General features: G+C 37.9%; 3 protein-coding genes across 5 annotated transcripts; all 3 read right to left on the reverse strand.

Moving 5' to 3' along the window:
* Positions 1-786: 786 nt before the first annotated feature.
* Positions 787-3,107, reverse strand: si:ch73-330k17.3 (IGFBP domain-containing protein). The gene is made up of 4 exons (XM_067502003.1): positions 2,713-3,107; positions 1,994-2,081; positions 1,706-1,901; positions 787-1,615 (listed from the first exon to the last, which is right to left on the reverse strand). The coding sequence occupies exons 1-4, from the start codon at positions 3,038-3,040 to the stop codon at positions 1,556-1,558; spliced, it is 672 nt and encodes a 223-aa protein (XP_067358104.1). The 5' UTR covers positions 3,041-3,107; the 3' UTR covers positions 787-1,555.
* Positions 3,108-4,273: 1,166 nt separating this feature from the next.
* On the reverse strand, positions 4,274-13,153 carry ctdspl2a (CTD (carboxy-terminal domain, RNA polymerase II, polypeptide A) small phosphatase like 2a). Its single transcript, XM_067500409.1, has 13 exons — positions 12,967-13,153; positions 10,709-10,920; positions 10,212-10,347; positions 9,913-10,059; positions 9,485-9,712; positions 8,824-8,917; positions 8,176-8,287; positions 7,989-8,075; positions 7,831-7,893; positions 7,662-7,741; positions 6,781-6,907; positions 6,569-6,664; positions 4,274-5,496 (listed from the first exon to the last, which is right to left on the reverse strand). Exons 2-13 carry the CDS (start codon positions 10,895-10,897, stop codon positions 5,431-5,433), a joined length of 1,425 nt encoding a protein of 474 aa, XP_067356510.1. The 5' UTR covers positions 10,898-10,920; positions 12,967-13,153; the 3' UTR covers positions 4,274-5,430.
* A 1,042-nt stretch (positions 13,154-14,195) lies between these two features.
* On the reverse strand, positions 14,196-20,212 carry sqor (sulfide quinone oxidoreductase). Of its 3 annotated transcripts, XM_067500412.1 has the most exons (11): positions 20,054-20,210; positions 19,012-19,082; positions 17,728-17,926; positions 17,433-17,603; positions 17,262-17,315; positions 16,955-17,149; positions 16,651-16,860; positions 16,304-16,487; positions 15,475-15,542; positions 15,175-15,353; positions 14,196-15,075 (listed from the first exon to the last, which is right to left on the reverse strand). In XM_067500412.1, exons 3-11 carry the CDS (start codon positions 17,923-17,925, stop codon positions 15,018-15,020), a joined length of 1,317 nt encoding a protein of 438 aa, XP_067356513.1. In that variant the 5' UTR covers position 17,926; positions 19,012-19,082; positions 20,054-20,210; the 3' UTR covers positions 14,196-15,017. The 3 variants fall into 3 exon arrangements, with proteins under 3 accessions (XP_067356513.1, XP_067356511.1, XP_067356514.1); XM_067500410.1 differs by lacking the exon at positions 19,012-19,082 and having other exon boundaries at positions 20,054-20,212; XM_067500413.1 differs by lacking the exons at positions 19,012-19,082; positions 20,054-20,210 and adding an exon at positions 18,697-18,717.

The raw sequence follows: 20,212 nt of genomic DNA on the forward strand, positions 1-20,212 counted from the left end.
TATTATACGCAAGTGTAAACACCATGGGAATGTCCAGCCATCATACCGCTCTGGAAGGAGGCGCGTTCTGTGTCCTAGAGATGAACGTTCTTTGGTGCGAAATGTGTGTGTCAACCCCAGAACAAAAGCCAAACAAATGAAGATGCTGGGTGAAGCATGTAAGAGAGTTTCATCATCCACAGTGAAATGAGTCCTGTCCCAAAATAGACTGAAGGGCCACTGAGCGAGGAAGAAGCCATTTCTCCAAAAGCAACATAAAAATGTCAGATTACAGTTTGCAAATGCACACAGGGACGAAGACCTTAAGACCAAAATGTTTGACCCAAGTACAGTTCAAATGCAATGCTACCAAATACTAAGGAAGTGTATGTAAACTTCTGACTTTGAAGAAACTAATAAAAAATGCTCTGTCTTATTATTCTGGCATTTAGCAAATAGAAAATTTTTTAATAATTCTAACTGACCTAAAACAGGAAAAGTTTAATCAGATTCAATGTCAGACAGTGAGGGAAAAAAGGTTCTGTGTCTTTTTAAACATTGTATGTAAACATCTGGCTTCAACTGTTAATGAAAGATTGACGGCTTTCAGCTTGTCCCTTCATGGCTCGGGACCGGTACCAAGGTAGTCTTTAGTGGCAGGGGAGGATTCCAACCCGTTGCCTTTTGCATCCCAATGCTCTACCACTGATCCACCATGCCCACTGTATACACATACACCATATTAAGACTAGAACCAAAACGCTGTAGGTATGAACTCCTGTTTATTATGTGTAGAGTGATAAACATCCTTCAGACCACACAAATAACAATAATTGAAATAACACCCCACTAATCAAATAACCCATTTACTTTTTCCATTCTCTGATCTACATCCATGTTTCAAAACTCATATACAATGTATTCATTGAATTATCTTTTGTCACTAGTTTAAGTTTACTAAATGAGTCATACATCTTTCAAGTCATTACTGAGCTTGTTCCACAAATTGTTATAAACTATTTTTATTATTCGTCGCACTATTTGGGTTTAAACGTACACATCTTCGTATTTATTATATCTCATTTTGAATATTTCCTGTAATCAGAGTAAAAATAGACATTTCCCCAAAAGCTCCGAACAGTATTGTGAAGCACTGAGCAACACAATGTGTATAACTGAGACTGACTCAACAAACACTGTAACTGCAGCCTTTCAATTGCAATATTATATCCTAGGTTCATATCCATCTCTGGTTTGTAGATACTGATTTCAGATGCAGATGTTTATCATTTATGCTCGAGTTAATTGAAGATCTGAACATACTATTTCTATACTAATCCAAAACCTTGTAAATCCAGCCATTGTTCTCCAAACCAGTTCTCAATGGTCACAGACAGACAACCACTTTAATTTGTCCTGCTTTAAAATACATTTAATTTCACAGGTTCTTGCTCATGTTTACAGGGTTTACAAAATTTGATTTATGATTATACAAGTTTACAGATAGCTGCCTTTTCAATTTTGCTACATGAGCTAGTGAAGGTTTCCTCTGGTTTTCACTTTCTCACATAAGGAATTATTTGGGTGTACGTTCACAGGCTGGAAGCAAACACACGAAATGCCCCTCGAGGTCACTCTAGAGAGAAAGAGAGTTGGATTAATGGAGGCTTTGTTTCAAGTATAGTTTAGTTTTGCTGTTGTTGATGTAACCCCACCGCCCATCTACCTGGAGGTTGTTGAGGCATGTGGGGTTAGGAGTTGCTGTCAGGTGATTGTGCACACACTTCCCAAAGCGTTTTTGGCAGGAAGAATCAGAGGGGCCACAGGTCTGAGGGCATGATGGGAGTTTCAGCAGCAGACAACTCGAACAGGATGTATGCTGACAGGAGCCCTGGCACGCTTTTTTCTCCAGAGACGCAAGCCTACAGATCACAGACGTCAGATTTCTCTCAAACATATTAGGCATAAAGAAACATAACCAAAGGGTTTAGTGGATGAGTTTGTATTTAGTCACCTTGCAGAGCAGACTCCCGTGGGGTTGGCTAGACAGTATTCCTTCGTGCACTCTGGGTGACAGTTGTCTGTATCCAGCGGTTCAATCACTACACAAAAACACATTGTAAACTGAATAAGAAAGAAAGAAGTGGGATTTGTAATTCACGAAACTTTGCATTTGAAATGTAATATTTACATCTTTCTGACCAGCGACAAAGGAGAGAAATCTCTTATCTCTTACTACGTCTGATACCGTATCGATAACAGTGACAACTTTTCACCATGGAGCGATAAGAAGTGTCATTTTAGCTTAACTGTGAGCAGAATCCTTTGAATCAAAGGAAGCCTTGATCACAGTATCAGTCTTTACAGATCATAACCTCCGTTTACCACATTGGAACCATTCCAGCAATTGCTAACAGTGTTAGAATGTAACAACATACATTTAATCAAGTACTACACTTGAGTACAATTCTAAGGGCTGAATATTTCTTTTTTTCACACTTTTCTATATTTCCAAATGAATCTTGTCCATTTAACTCTAATTAGTCCTAATTAGTCCTTAGTTATTTTGCAGATTCAAATGTTAGATTCATGCATTCATCAGTTCGCAAAATACTACATTGCTTTGCAAGCTACGACAACGTATTTATTATTTTACATTTCCCTTCAGTAACAATTTGAAAAAATCAGTAATATAAAAAATTATATAGAGAGTGGGAGGGGTCATTATTTCACCTGCTCTACAGATCCCTTTGCGTTCCCCATCTGGTTTGTCATCTGCAGCGTCCTGATAAACACACACCAGCCCTTCATCACACTTTCCCAGATAGTCCCATGTTCCTCCACAGGTCTCCCCCTCAGTCCTGGCACAGACAGGGCAGCAGCTGCAGACACCTGTCGTCACGCCACCTTTACACTGGAGCTTCAGCGCCCGCCGGGAGGAGCAGTGTATCTGCTCGCAGGGAGGGCAGTGGAGGTCCTGAAGCTGCTGAACTGCTCCAGAGGGTGTACTCTCTGATCCTAATGCCCCCAAAACAGCACTCAGAAAGAACAGCATCTGCATCCTTAGACCGATTTAATGTTGCCATGAGGCAAGAACACCTGTCATCCCCTTTTATACACATTGGCTCCTGGTAAAACAGCAGCAAGGCTTCATAGTTTATGGGCTGTTACCCCCACCCCCCCACCAGCAGCCAATCTCCACATCTTATCTTTACACTATCAACAGTCGGATTTTGTTTTGAAATAATTCTTCCTTCCGAACACCCTTAGATAAGTCTGATGAAGACTGGCCCCCTTTGTTTTTGGAGTCACATGACCTGTGGAAGGGGCAATTCAGTGCACACATACAATCAGATAATGACCTATTTCTTGAAAGAACAAAAGGATTAAGACATCAGCAGGTTATCTGATCAGGGCAGCTCGTAAGGTCTCTGAATAAAAACCCTGGCAGGTTGCTCACCTAATAAAAAATGTCCACTGTCAGTGCATATCTATCACGTCATATACACCAATCAACCACAACATAGTGGGTAAAATCAGCTCCACTTTTACAACCAGTGACCAATGACCTTTGGGATAGAACCAACAACTGCGGGAGTGGTGGATGACCACTCTATCCTCTGTGCTACAGTCGCCCCAATCAGAAGAGATCTGTTTTCTATTTTTACTAAGAATATATTTTTAGGCCAACACTTTAAAATATTGAGTTTGTGTACTTCTACCACCTCCGCATATAATGTATCACATTTTACTGTGTAGCTTTAACTGCTCAGATTTGTCATTCTGACCCTTGTCCTTGATGACATTCTTAAGACCACCAGTGTTAGGGTTGTGGCTGATTGGTGTATACATCACTGTTACTTTTGAAACAGGTTTCATGTTTAAAGTTGCAATCTTGCCACTGTCAAAACGCTAATTTGTTCAGTTCCTAACCAGATGTACGTGCTTTATGCTTTCAGGTTTTGGCAGAAAGGACTTTGACTCTATATGATATCATTAATAAAAACTTTTCTGCAGCATTCCCAAAGTTATAATTGTAGCAATACAGATATTTAAAAACACTCCCCACTGACAAAATGTGATCAATGCTAAATGGATTCAGATATGTAGCATAATACAGTTGGCAAATAAACCAAATAAAATGCTTCTTTCCTAGGTGTGTAATGTCTCCTGACAATGGAAAGGAAATGTTGTTTGTATGACTTTGTCATACTTGAATAACTTACCAGACAAAAGTATTAAAAATGTTGACTAATAAGGAAATGTATTAGAAGTATTTGATGAAAGCTCTGGCTTGTATAAAAATGAATTTATTTTTAAGGAACCCATTGAGTAACACTGAATACAACAGGAGTGATCATAGTCAATCAATCAATAGTCAATAAAACTTGTGACTCCTACATTGTAAAGATCCCACATACAAGACATCCTGGAAAACACGATTTCAAAGCAAACATGTTGGCAATTTGCTGGTGCTACAATTCCACCCCCCCTCCCATCCCCACTTAACAAATCGAGGTGATACACACCCATGTAGAAAAGTGACAAGTTTTTACATCAACTTACAAAGGGCTGGATGTCAAAGTGCAAGATGCCTGAAACCCGCCGCCCCTCAAGGTGTCAAAATCAAAAATGGACTCTCACATACTAAACTCCAAAATTATTTATCGGCCATTATGGCTTTTGTATTCAGTTGAGACCCTATTCTAGCTTACGTTACATAGCTTTAAAATATTTCAGAAACATTTTTCTTCCCAAAGATACCGTTTTTTAAAACTGCACCTTATTACAGACAAGCGATGTAATGGAGTAAAGCATCACAGGAATAATGCAGGCATACAACAGAAAAGCAGCTGGTTGTCAGCAACTTTAAACAAAACACACTAACATTTTCTTGGTTTAAAAAAAGCAACCGAATCAAAGTAGACGTACTAAAATCTGCAGTGTAAATAAAATTGACTTAAAAACCTTGAAGAAAAAAAAATATATACATATATTTACAAGTAAATAGAGTGAATATTATACAGGTGTGACTGGCCGGTCAAGGTTGGGCTGAAGCCAACAAGGTCCATTTAATCCAACACTGCATGACATTCAGTTTTTTGTTTTTTTTGTTTTTCAATCCAACGTGGTTCCTATGACCAAATTACCATCCAGGCCTTCTTCAATGTCGCACTAAAAAGAAGCAAGCAAAAAGTGAAGAACTTGCTGCAGCAAGCAGCTTTTTGTTCCGAGTCTGGTTCAAGTGTGCACTTATAAAACATCCAGGGACTTTTGACTCAAACATAAGTTTTTTTTTGTTTCGTTTTGTTTGTTTTTTTGCACAATTTAAAAATAACAATAACGGCAACGTTTTCTTTGCAAAGAGACATCCGTTGAATATATCCTTCTGGGAGTCAGTTTTCTTTCAATGTTGATACCATCTTGAAGTGAAAGCCGGATGTGATGTTATCAGTCTGGAGGAAGGAGGTCATGCAAACGATACCGTTCTCTGATGTGCGGTCTGACGTCTTCGTTCTGTGAATGAGCGAATGGGCAAATACACATAACTCCAAATTCAGTGTCAATGACTAAGGTTTCTTGTTTCACATTGGGCAAAGTCCGTAGTAATAAGATTTACAGGTTGAGAGTTGCATGGATTATCCTGCAGCACATCCTTCTCAATGAATGTGATACGGATAATGTTTTAAATTTTGAGTCTGTTGTTTGCAGTGCTGTTAAATCGTGCACCACAATTTTATTCAGCATCACAATGTAGTTTATCCTCAAAAAGGATAATGAAGTCTCATTACATGAAGGTAGAATACACTGCAGTACTGCTTAAAGATAGACTGCAATAGGTTTAGCTCAGTGTGCCTAATGAATTTGAAACTGTATTTATCTGCAGCTCCACAGAAATCTGAGCAGAAACAAACTATCCTCTAAAATCAAGTTAGGAACCACCGTAATGTCTTAGGATGTTATTTCATTCACTGTCTTCAAGTGGTTAATAAGTGATTTATTCCTTTTGCTATATTATGTAAATAATTCATGCAGGCACCGGATATTGTAAAATGTATTTATTTATCAGAAATAGTTGGAAAACAATATAAGCAAATAGAACACTTATTAAATTATCCTTTATTATTTCAGGCCTTAAATGGTGATTGAGTTGCCCCTTTTTATTTCATAAACTTAATTTAATGATCAGTGCTTTTTCTTAAAAGTTCTCGTTGTTCTGTACGTTTTCCTAAAAGTTTATGGAAAGACTAAAACAAACAAACAAACAAAAAACATTAGTTTGAGTATTTTTGTTTTAGTGTATGCTAATAACTTTGGTCTCTGGTTGTTATGTGTGATGTCAGATTCTCTGTTACTAGATCTGACCTAGTAAGATTGTTGTTATTCAGACATGAAGCTGCCACATGGTGCTGCTATCAGATTAATGGAAAGCAGTGCACTTCTGGGTTTAAAACAGAGTCTGTGTATGAGCATCTAAACCTAAGACTTGAGTGTTTTTAATTATACTTTGGAGGGTGTACATGGAATATACTATAATGCTGTTATTACCAGTAAGACAGACACCAAAAAGCCCAAATACTGTACGTACCAGCTCCACAAGCGTCTCGAGGAAAGGAACAAGCTTTAGAAGCTCATTGTCATTTCTATCCACAAACCAGCTCTCTATAGGGATTCCATTGGAAAGCTGAAAAACACAGAATATGTGCTCTAGTATTGTGATGCTCTACAGCACCACAACACAAACAATTTAGAAAGACTCATAAAAATCTTACAAAAACTGATTTGTTTTGGTTTGTTTACCTGATAGGCAAAGGCTTGGGGTGAGTTGTCAATTATTATCGTCTTGGAAAGATCCCGTCCAAGAATGTTTAAGTCTTTAATGTAATTTCCTTGAACACACACACAGTGCTCACGAAAAAGCCGATGTCTGCAAAAGAGAGAATAAACGAGTTAAAACACACAAGTTAATAGTTTAATATCGTGAGTAAAAAAAAAAAAAGTTACAGAACTACAAATATAACCTTTTTGTTGAGTTAAGAAGACCATCAGATGTGGAGTGTTGCATTTCTAAAGGACATTATAACTCCCCCCCACCAGCAAAAAAAATAATCAACCACGTTATTTGACACATTTTAGCCATTATCATGGCTGAAGATCTAGACTCAATAAAAAACCCGAGGTCTGGATGACCAGATAAGAAAACATGGTGTGTACTGTATAAAATTATTAATAGACACATCAATTCATACATGTATGTGGCTGTTTGGTTAACTGCTGCTAGCTACAATGACATGAAATATAATATATTAATTTGAAAACTAGAAACAGCACTGCTGAATCAAAAACAAAATAATGTGAAGTTGCCAAGATGGTAGAAACACATCTGAGAAACTGTTTAAAAGCCAGGAAATAGAACATAAGAGCTTAAGTCTTCTTTGTGCCTCTGAAACTTTTTCTTATTATTATTATTATCTCAAGGTTGAGGAAATAAAAATTTTCTATTTGAATCAGAAATTACAAATTCCTCCACTTTAACAGTGTTGCTAATCTGGTTAAGCCTATGCAGAACCTTAAACCCCCTCATTATTGCTACAACTAAGAACACGTGAATTATACAACTATCAAAGTGTAAATTAAAGTAATTTATTACACAAGCTGCTTTAGAGTTTTATTTTACTGACCTCACCAACTGTTTTTTGGGATCTAGGATGTTGAGCAACTTGTCAGCATAGACTTTCTTTGAAGCAGTGAAGAGGATAATCTGAAATTTTAATAGAATTATTGTAATTAATGAGTATTATATTAATGGAGAGCAAGTCGGATTAAACAAATACTAAAGAGACATCTCACCTCGTACTTTTGAGACATGCGCTCGAGAAACTCACGGAAAAATGGCCTCAATCGAACATACACCTTCAGATTAAAAAAAGGAAGAGACAGAAGAAGTATTATCCCAACAGAAAATAATGAGACCCTTTGATTAGAGAATGACCATTAACATCCATTACCTGGTATATAACATCTTGAAAGAGCACGGGGAATGTTAGCGCTGCATCTTCTAGCTCATTTAAACTACAGTGAACCAGAGTTTCATCCTAATAGAAAAAGAAAAAGGAAAAGATCTATATGCAAAACCCATTTAACTCAATTTACTTTTAATATGAGATACAGTATAAATAACCTTTGATTACCTACCAGATCCAAAACAAGAGAAAACTCTGGTGTGCTCCGTGTTTTCAAGGGCAACGCTGGTTTGCGTGTTAACTGCTCTTCTGTCAGTGGAGGCACATGTTTGATGAAGAAGTACCTTAAAGCAGAGAAATCATAACAATAAAAACTTTTCATTTAACTAAATTACCAGAATTTATGAACCATAAAGAAACAAAAACATTTTCAAAACGAAAAGTTTAAAAACAGCAGTTACCTGGCTCGAATATGAACAGAGACCACACCCAATTTGCACATGAAAAATGTTAGACCTATTTTCTTCATACTGAGTTAGTCAACGGAACTGCTGAGAAACTTTTATTCCAACGAACTGTAGCAGTGACGTAAACTCTGTACCATCATATTGATTTTACTACACAGGCTTGAAGTCCTGTTTTTGCTGCCATCCAGTGGTCAAGACTCACTTTGCCCAAGACTGTTTTCACACACTGATATGCAATGTCACCTTGGATGTTTTATCAATTAGATTCATATAACACAAACAGTGTGTTATCAAAAGTGTACATCAAAGATCAGCAACAGTTGTTATTAATGAGAGTCTGCGGCTTGTCTTGATTAACAGTACAATATTAAGAAATAAAAAGCCATAATTGCTGTGTGGTCTGATCTACTTACGGATCAAAAACTTCCCAGTCCTCATCATATGATGTTTCTGCAGGAGCAGAGGGCAATGCATGTGGATAACCGCCGTCTGGCATGCAACCGGGAGCTGATCAAAACAGATATATTGAGAATGTTAAATTCTTGAGCTTCTGTAAATCAAAGCAGTCCCTGATTCTGCAGTTGTGTTACTTTTTATGTTCTCCGAAAATAACTACAGAAGCTGAAGCCTTTGTGATTTAGCACTTTGTGAGCACAGACAAACCGCTTAGTGGCAGTATAGGTAAAGGTTCTCTGGTGTTTGAAAGACCCACTACTGCCAGCTGTAAATTTTACCCACAATGTTTTAGCGTTATGGAAAATGCTGATTATTAAAGCCCCAATATATTTTTATATTAATATAAGTAAATAAAAATAATTGTGATGGCACACTGACATGTGATAAGGCTTCACCGACATTATGACAGAAGGCATGGTTGCCAGATTCAGCCATAAGCAATATTTATTTGAGTCCTGTGCTCAGACAAATCAGCTCAGATTATGATGATGCCCATATGATGCAGTTTACATGTTTATTATCTACCAACAAAACAATACTACAAATTATTAATCAAATCAGCTGTTTTAACTTATGCCAAAAAGAAAAAAAACAGGCTTAACATGAGAGCAGATGTACCTGTTAAAGGGGGCATGTCAGTTTCAGTGACAATCTCTCCTTCTTCTATGGTTGTATCAGAGGCAATCTGAAGCCTCTGGGGCAACATCAGGGCATTGTGACATGAAGTGATGCCCTCTGTGGATGTGAGAGTGCTGCTTGGCATTTCTTCTGCCTGCTCAATATCCAGCTGTTTCATTATTTCTTCTGCCTCCATTGCCTGGCCAGGAGAGTCTGAACCAGGAGTGGCTGAATACAAAAGACAAGAGATGTCAGCACAACATGGGCACTAGGAAACGTTCTGTCACATTTCACCGAGGTTCCCTCTAAAAGTATGTGAGCATTACCATTAGCAGTTTTAAATGCTCTGCTGTAATTTGACTTTTTGCAGACAATCCTAAATTATCTATATTAAAGCTATCAAATATGTAAGAATTTTGTTGTTTTACCAGTTTTAGTTGCTGGTGAGAAGAAGTTGAAGACTGGCGAGAAGATGGTTCCTAGTAAAGTGGTGCGTGGTGGGCTGCTTGCTGCCTCAACGGGAGCAGTTAGTTTACCATTTGGTTTCATGGGTTTGCTGTTGCAGGTCATCGTGTCTAAAATGACACAACAAGTCTTCAATAAAGAACAATAACAACAAAATATTTGTGTAGTCTTCTGGATGTTTATACGACTTCATTATTTGTAACAATCTACCATGTGAAAAGCCTCAGAACTTGCTGTGCTCCACATCCTTTTTTGTCTGTACCTTTATTATGACTTTTGCGGCAAACTCTGGAGACTGACTTGTTGGAGAGGCCTTTAGTCTGTGGTGATGAAGTAATTAGATCACTATCAGAATTAGAATCGATACGACTCCTCTTGGCCGGGATATCCTGCTCCACCTGAGAAAAAATATAAAAAGGAAAGTTACAAATTGTTCATACAGTTTCAGCCGTAATTTGCTCTTCCAAGCTTAAAATCTCAATTCAGGAAGTCACAGCAATTAAATTGCAGTGTCTCTGTGCCCTATCTAACACCTACAATTTTAGAAACTATGCAAAAACCATTCTGTGTATACACAAAAATAATTGCTAATGGTTGTAATAAAAAAAAATGCTAAATTAATTTAAGGAATGGTTGGTCAAATGAAACCAAACATCTGATGACATCCTTTTGCTCTATGATATTGTTGGGCATTTCTTTTACTCTTTTTTTTACATTTTATGAATCTAATTACTAATGTATTAATTAAAATAAGCCCACCTTGACAGCATTCCCACGGATAAATTTCTTTATAGTGGAGAACAGGCCTGTTTCATTCTTCTGCATTTTGCCTCGACTTCTCACTGGTGATGGTTCCACCTCACAGTGTTTCCTTTTGGCCTGGGACAGGTGTGTTCGACGACCTAAATTCGGCTGCTGAGGAGCTTTACGCACTCTCAGCCTCATCATGCTCCAATGTCACATAGAAAAACCTGCCAAGAAAAGAACACTCATTTTTTCCAATTCCAATCAGAAATCAACTTCAACACATGGTTTGAGATGAGACAGATTTATGTAACAAAAAGTACTTGGTGGTCTCTGTAACAAAACTCTGACTATATAAAGGTTTCATCATCCAACTCATTTATTATCTAATTTAATCTGTCGCAATTGACTCTTCCTTTGTACATTGTCTTGTTTAGACTACAGACAGATTTTAACTATTAACTAGGGGCATGTCTCTTGCTGAAGATGACTACAGTTCCTTCATTAATATCTCTTTAGCCGGTAAGATGCGCAAAATACTACAGGCCCATTAAAGTTACCATTATTCGTTAAAAAATAAAATAACTCAAATAAATAAATATGATCAAGAGCTTTCGGCTTGCCCCCTTAGGGGACAACACAGAAGAATATGTTCTGCACGTTGATATGGCATGTGTTTTTATGCCAAATGCCCTTCCTGCCGCAACCATCCTCTACACCTGGTGGGGTGGGATTCGAACCCCTCGGCCTTCTGCATCCTGACACCACTGATCCACCAGGCCCCACGTCACATAAATAAATACTACCTTCTAAATTATGTTAGCGTGTAGACAGATAGGGGAACTGAAATGTTAAGCTATTTAGGATTAAAATTTATTCTCTTTACAATAGTTTTGTCCAAATAAGATTTTTGACTCTCGACTCATCTACCGTATGCTGATGTCACTTATGTTATTATTATGCTAGTAACTGTAGAGCTCAGAAACAGAAGAGATCTCCTAAATCCGGTTTTTAAACTCATTCGGAAGATATTCACCGAGTAGGAAACTTAACTGTTTAAAAACGAACAATTTTTTTTAAAGTTAATCAAAATCACACTGTGAAGTAGACTCTACCCTCCCTTGATCTTATGTACAGATATAATTTACCTGACTAGTACCAGCATCATTTAGCAACTTTTCAGTTCCCATTTCTACTTCTCCAGGCCCTACTTTAGAATATAATAACGATAGTTTACTGACTTTACGTGAACACTGTCCTCAAACACATCCTTTGTGGATTTTTAATCACGTGTAATACTGCTTTACCAGACCAAATCTTTTATAACGGTTAATCCATGCAGTTTATGACAACAGTAACTCAGAATCTGTACTGTTGTTTCAGTGAACCCAGTTTAATATCAAGAGCCTGAACGTAGAACAGTTCGGTCAGTGAGATCAACTCGCGTTTCCCAGTCGGTGGTCACAGTCATTTACCTAAATTCACGCGTCCTTTTCTAATCTAAACGCCTCACAGACCGGTCACTGAAGTGGGCGGTGTACACGATAAACAGTAGTAAAAGGAAGTGAAGTCTTTAAAATGTTCCAGCTGTGCTGTTGTTTAAATGTGTGTGTCTATTTGCTCAACTATGCTGCTTGTGTATTGTTTCCTTATGGGTAATTCAGATGGTAGCATAACACTGCTACCTATCGTTATGTAATATTAACATCGGGCAAGCGCTCTAACGCCAGCGACATCGGCTAGCATCGCTAACATTAGCCACCTGCTGGAATTTACCATTAAAGTGTCAGCGTATGGACGCTACTGATTTGAAACCGGTGAGCCACAGGTGCTAGGAAAAGGACCATGAGCGTGTGTGTCTTCAAAGGAACTTGTCATCTGAGTAATTAATTTACGTTAAAATAAACCAGATGCTGTCAGTGGGTCCCGGTGCTAGCCTAGCACAAGTGGCTACAGTTAGCTTTCTAGCTAACAAAACCTCTAATAGCAGCAAAAGCAAGGCTGTGACATCGTTATCCCCAGTTCCCACAACACTTATCACGTGTCTCTCATTTTACATATTCATGTTTAACATGCAAACGATCAATCAATTCACCGCCAAAACGAAGCTACATAGTGGCTAGATACACTGAAGCTAACGCGTCATTTTGTTCGCTGCCATAAGTATTTTCAGCCATTAGACTACGCCCCCTTCACCGGCTAACCTTAGCAACTAGCTAACAGGGGGACAAACCGTTTTTTCTGTTTACATATTGACGTCGTCCGTAACTTACCGATGCTCTTCAGAACTTGCCGCAGCGTTGTCAGCTCTCGGCCGCAACCGTGGCGGCCACCGCTTAGAGGTCGAGCCGTGGCTGTTGCTGCCAGCTGCGTCTGTCGCTCGGTACCGAGTCACAGATCAACCATGTCTGTGGACGCCATTTCCCGCCTCATCACAAACACAACGTTGGCGCTGCGCAGGAGAATGCGACACTCACGTAGAAAAACCAACGTGGCGGAGGCAACAGGAAAATGGATATGGTGCGAGTGCGCAACTTGACCAGAGAGGTGCACTGCCATACAATATCCCTGCTGGTATTGTTAACTACAAGAAAGCTGTAAAGAATATGCAAGCTGATGCACACACGGATCGCTGCAATTATTCGTTAGATTGGGTTCATGAAGCCCTATTTTCTCTGTTTTGCTAACACTGCTCAAAAAGTGCTACTTTCCGGCAATTACATTAGAGAAAATCATTGTTAGTAAATCACAAACTTTTACTGCTTAGTACCCCATGGAGTGGAAATAAAAGGAGGACAGGCATCACGCTCTTGTAGAAAGATGAAGATAACATATTTGAGTGTGATGATGAGCAGCACTGTGATCGTGCACGTGCAAAAATCAAACACGCAATAAAAACAGACTCACTGGCCACATCATTAGGTACACCCGTACAATCTAATGAAGTCTAATCTCACAGCTCTACAATCAATAATACTTTTAATAAGGTCATTTCCAAGTTTTTAAATTGAAATCGTCAGAAACATAATAAGTGGTGGAATGCTGAAGTGCATTATATTTAAAAGTGGGTCTATTATTTTGACTTCTCATTACTTTTAAATAGGGTAAATGACACATATGAACCACCTTTTAATATAATGCAGTCCAGTAAGAATTACTCGACTTGTGAAATTAGAATTAAATCCCAGAGCATTAAAGGAGAAATGTGAAATGAAAATAGGTTTGCTTTTCAAAACACCCTTTCTGATAAAGATGCGGGACCTCAAGACAGCAAATAAATAAACTACTGCAAAAAAAAAAAAAAAAAAAAAACAGTCTTGCAAATCATACAGTATTATTGTAATAATGCTATATACGAAATACCAGTCCAACAATGTTTATATTTATGATTTCAGAATTTACTTCGATAGCATTGCTATAGCAAATATATATACACAGAACCATTTAAATGATTCAAAGGGTAATGGACCTTTTTTAAGAGAACAATAAAGTTGGCACCAAATGTATAAAAACCTAAATATTTATCTCATTTTATCAAATATAATCACAGTGTACAGAAGTTTCTGATACTGATATTTAAATATAAGAAAAAATAGCACTTGTAGAAGTTCAGGCAGGCCATGTTAAAGGTTAAGATTTCCCTAAGACTTTGTGAAAATAATATTACCACAGATTTGATTTCTTATTTTGAAGCAAAAAATATAATAGACTTTGCACACCTAACATAAAATCCACTGGAACTTCATTATATTTAGTCCAAAATTACATCCCAGCAAAGGTTTCATTTAGAATTTTTTGTATGGTATGGCTAAATTCACAGTCTTTGAGTAAAAAAAAAAAAAAGACATTTCTAAAATCCTAAATGATGAGAAATGCACATATACAATGTTAGCAGGCTTTCACTGATATACATTAAAAATGTATAATGATTTTATATATTGTGCTTGGAACTTCCAAGACAACTTGACTCCTGATAAACATTACTATAGATTTGGGCGTTCTTCAAATATTCAGCTAAAATTGTTGATCATATAATACTTAACCATGAAACTTAAACATTGGGATTTTGGGGACACCTACAGTTAAATAATATTGTGGGAATAAGAATTTCTACAACATTTTGTTTTTATTCCCAATAAAAGCCTTATGTTAAATGTACTGCCAAAAGAACCCAATGAATAACACGACTAGCTAAAACCTAAGTATAACTCCAGAATGGTGACTACATTCTTAGTGTTTCCTGCACTGAAAACGTTTTTAACATTATGAATGTTGCTTTTCCCTGTGAAGTTTAGGACACTTAACATTCAAATTGATTGAGGTTTCACTTCATCCCAAGATGAAAGAGTTTCCTGTATGGTCCTGGTCCACCCCACACACCCCTGATGTGAGACAAGTAAAGAGAAATGCAAGAAGTTCTTTAAGTGTATTCATTCGTTAATTTTTGTTAAATATACAATTGTAATTAACTCTATACATACCTGAGAAGGCCATGCCAGTAAAGATGGGGCATTACATCAGCTTTCATATAGTACATTAATCTTCTTTCTTTGGCTTGGTTGATGGGGAAGGTTTCCAGTGGTTGTCCACTGTAGTCAAACTCTGCCAGAATGACTGTGTTGTAGCTTGTCACCAATGGACATGAGGTGTAGCCATCGTACTGTAAAACAGATTATTGATAATACATTTACATTTTTTATATTTTTCTTCACACACACAAAAAAATTAAATCTTGTTTAAATTCTAATAGGTGACATAGTCCTTGTTTACCTGACACTTACCTTCTTATCTGGCTTCTCATTTTTAAGGGTTTTGCTGATTGTTCTGTGAAGGATAGCGGATTGTGCAGCTAAAAATGAGAAAACATATGTTAAAGTCTTTTTATGCTATGCTACTAGCTCCAAAGGCCTGTAATGTCAATTCGATATCAAAAAGAAAAACTGGTGGATGGATTAAAAAAAACGGACATTGATACTGAAACATCCCCACTAGTGGGGCAAATGAAGGAAGTTCTCTAGTTCAGTCAGTAACAGAAGCGTTATTAGCACCTGCTGTATCATTCATTTAGTTACCCACTTAGAGCAGGGTTATGCTCAAAGCAAACCAGTTTGTACAATGCATAGTTTGACATCTCCTGTCATGCTGAATACTTTACTTCAATGCCGGTGCAGTTGTGCAGCAAGTACAGATTTATAATCTAACATCATCATCAATAATGCCACATAGGCAGGAATATTGGCACTAACACGGGATATTTTAATCAGCCAGGCAAACATTGGCAGGAATATTGGCACTAACACGGGATATTTTAATCAGCCAGGCAAAGAGAGTGAAACTCTGAAACAAAAAGATAAACTGAGGTAATGGTAATGGTAAAATCTGATACAGTGTGTCAGCATTTCAAGCTTTACAAGGTGTGGTCATTGTGTGCTTTTATAGACCTGTGTAAATTTAGTATTGTGAAATACAGTTTTTCAGTACAGTGCCTCTCAAGTTAGTATTCAAACAAGCAGTTAACATGAGTGTAAACCGTATTACAGATATCCACCAGCAGAGTGGACTACAGTATTGTGATGCGATGTTTAAACCTATGACACATTGATGACTTACCAACTGCAGCTCCAGTTTTAGACGTGGGGAGATTGGTACAGTCTCCAATCCCAAACACATTTGGATACTTGTTATGTTGGAGGTTGTCTTTGTTAACATCCAACCAGCCACCTTCGTCGCCCAGTGGGCTGCCTTTAATCACCATGCTGGGTCCCATTGGTGGTGTGACATGGAGCATTTCATACTGATAAAGAAAACCAGAAGAATTATTCTCAGTGTGTCTTTTTCCAATTTGGCATCTGTTTAATTGCAAAAGTAGACATGTATAGGTCTACTATGACCGTTCATATCACATGTTTTACAGAAAAAAAACTGAAATAATCATTAAGTAGTACTACTACAGTTACCTCAATCACTTTGGTTTCGCCTGGTTTGTCAAGATTCTCAAATACAGCTTCTTGCTTGTCTGCTCGCACTTCAATGAGATTCTGCCTCAGGTTCACTTGAATGTCACGCCGTTTCACAATGTCCCACAGTGAGTCAGCATATTTCTTGACCCCAAACAGTACTGGCAGAGATGTGTTGTATATTACGTTGGCCTTTGCCCTTTTTCCTGTCTTTGAAACATCCAAACATTTTCATTAAATGTGAAAACCACACTCAGTTTATCCAGATATACTAGCTTATCATTACATTCTCAAATGTCATTACCTTTCTGAGATAGGCATCTGTCAGGTACATTATCTTTTGTGGAGCTCCAGCACATTTCACAGGAGTGTTGGGGAATGTGAACACAGCATTTCCCTCTTTAAAGTTCTGCAGTGCCTTCCATGTTTTCTCTACTGTTTGGACTGAGTAGTTCGACCCAATCTTTGGTTGTTCAAACCCCTCTGGCAGTCCTTTGATCTATGTATAAAAAGAGTGGTGGTATCCTGAGTTGAAAGTGAATTAAAATACAATGGAAACATTTTTCAAGTTAGAGGTATATTAGAGTTTAATAAACAACATATTACTTTACCTTTTCATAATGGAGTTGTAAACCAAGAGCCACAATCAAATACTCATAGGAGATCTGTAATGTGAGAGAATGTTTATGTAGGGCTAAATGCACACAGATTATTATACAATTTTCAGATTTATAACTTTAGTGGACACATTATCAGACAACAGGTTCCTAAAGCCAACATACCTGAGTCCCATCCTCTGTGCAGACAGTATTTGTGTCTGGGTTTATTTCCTGGACTCTGGATTTCACCCACTTCACTCCAGAGGGCATAACACTTGCAGTGGGACGGCCTGATGGGGTGAGACGTTTTGCCCCTGCACCAACCAGTGTCCAGATTGGCTGATAGTAGTGCACCTGAAATAAACAACACAATCTTGGAATGACAGCGGCATAGGGAGTGAAAACATGTATTTAGAGCTGAATGAAAGTCACTTTGTTTGTATGTGTGGTAAATAATCATGATCTATTGGATCCTTACCTCACTGGGCTCCACAACAGCCACATTCTCCGCTCCCAATAACCTCTTCATCCTTGCACTCATTGCAATACCCCCACTTCCTCCTCCAAGCACAAGCATTTTGTAATGCAGTTTGGCAGAGACATGGCTGCTTGTGTGAAGTTTAGCAACAGCAGTGCCCGTTGATTGGCACTGCCTCAGACGATTAAGTGCTGCCATTCTGTGTTTGAACAATAAGGACATGTCATTGTGGTTATCAACAAACAAGTTACACTTTTACATTCGAAACCATGCAATATAGAAAGTAATTACACTTCTCCTTTTTCACTATAAAGAGTAGCATTTTAGTGTTCAAATTATTTTTCTGTCTATCGATCATGTTCTATAAGATCATAAATGTCATTGTGGCTTTGCCATCTACAGCAAGAGCCATCCTCCACAATTGTGGCCTGACATAAACATCACATATTATTTTCAAGCAAGTTCAGAACAGCCACATTTGGATAAATAGAGGCAGCGCTAGGAATTTTTTAACTGAATTTTTTAACTTTAACTGACCCTGAGTTGGCAAACATATTTCTTGAGGTAGCCACAAAGAAACTTGAGTTAACTCAAAATCATGAATCTGATTTACGTGTACGTAACACTGTGCACTGATATGATAAGACAATTGAACTGGATGTTTTTGATGTTTTGTAAATTCTTCACATACAATAGTTGTACGTAAGTAGATTTAATAATGCCTACTTTGACTTTTGCTCCTCTACATCGAAGAGCCAATATCTCTACTTTTTAATCCTCTATATTTGTAAACAAAGTTGTGTTATAATAACTTTAAATGTTTCATTATAAACTGTTTTTTTTCCCATTTTCTTATGAAAACTAATCACTAGAGGGACAGGCACAGGGTCAGTTTCTCCCTCCATGGTCTTCTTTAAAAGACTTGACATTTTAACAGTACTCAGAGCAGCTGGTATGCATTAATTTTACCCTTTGGCTTCTTGAACTTAAACTTGTTGTTGTCTACCTCTTCTTCTCACTCGACATGAGTAGTTTATAAATAAAACTGAAAAAACATCAGATCACATATTTAATCAGCTCATCATTTATGTCTATTACCATTAATTACTTAATGCCCCCCCCCCCAATATGAAGCACCACTGGTCCACAGAAAAGGACAGAAAACATAATATAAAAATATTAAAATTAAAAGTATATAAATCATGTGGTTACTTAAAATTAAGTAGAAATTTCATTGGGTACTTATACTTTTACGAGAGTAAATTATTGTTTGTTTATTTGTACTTTTTTGTTCTTTCGGCTTATCCCGTGAAGTCAGGGTCGCCATTGATCATTGTCCGCATGATGATGTGACTCTGATAATAAAAAGAGGAAAATAATTACAATACTGACTAAAAGCGACACATTTGCTAAACTTCCACAAGGGGTCGCCTTTTGATGATAAGGCTGCACTTGACTGAAATATGTTCTTTAGCAAAATTTGTTAGTTGTTTTTTAATGTAAGACATAGACTGCTTCGGATGTAGTGCGGTGTCATCAAAATAGCTTCACACGCCAATAATTTCCTGCTGGTTATACAAAGGCTCTTTGTTTGAACTCGCCTGCAGCAGGAACCAATGCTATTTGCCCAGCGATTCATGCAAACCCCTTGTCCACCTTTATGTGGTGCTTAACGGATGTAGTTTACGTTTTAAAATGTGAGCTCTTAAACCTGGACCTTCGAACTTGTGCATATCTTTACAACTTTATCGAAGTCAAAGAGTTGGCACGTTAAAAAAGCGTCATTAATGCGGTTTTCAAAAGCTGTGATGACTTTTTCTACGTCTATGAATTAAACTACGACACATCAGCGCATCCTCGCAGCAGATGGCGTTGCTCTCTGGACCGATCGTCAACTTCAAAACGTTTCACCGTGAAATCAACAAATCGCCGAGACATAAAGTTTACAGATAAAGTTTACAGGCAGCAGATGTGCCAGCACCCGCCCTCACAAACCCTGTCACCGGGTGGAGCTGTCCATTAATGCCATTTCGGCCACCACCTTTAAAGCGCGTATGTTCTTGAAGGTGACTTTTCTCCCTAGTTGTGAAAACTTAGAACTTCTTTGATTTAAGAGAATAAAACGGTCGTTGACTTCGACATTTGTTAACACAAGCTACTAAAGCAAAATCCAAAAATGACATGGATTATTTTAGTCGAGCCGTTTCTGCTGCATGTCACTCAGCCTCCACAACAATCATTCCTGGACATGCGTAGACCCAACAACGTGAGGTGCAGATACAATTTCTTCACTGCAACGTCGAAAAAGATAATATTGGATAATTACCTTAGCCAGAACTGCTGTTTGGTCGTCTGGCTCGTGATAATTATGTCCGGTCTACCTTCACTCAGCAAAAACACACAACTGTGCAACCTCCTAACATGACAGTCGCCACCACACACTGAGCAGCTGCTTGGGAGGGTATATACATAAATTTGATGTTTG

Source organism: Channa argus, chromosome 4, assembly GCF_033026475.1.
Source record: "Channa argus isolate prfri chromosome 4, Channa argus male v1.0, whole genome shotgun sequence".
Taxonomy (NCBI): domain Eukaryota; kingdom Metazoa; phylum Chordata; class Actinopteri; order Anabantiformes; family Channidae; genus Channa; species Channa argus.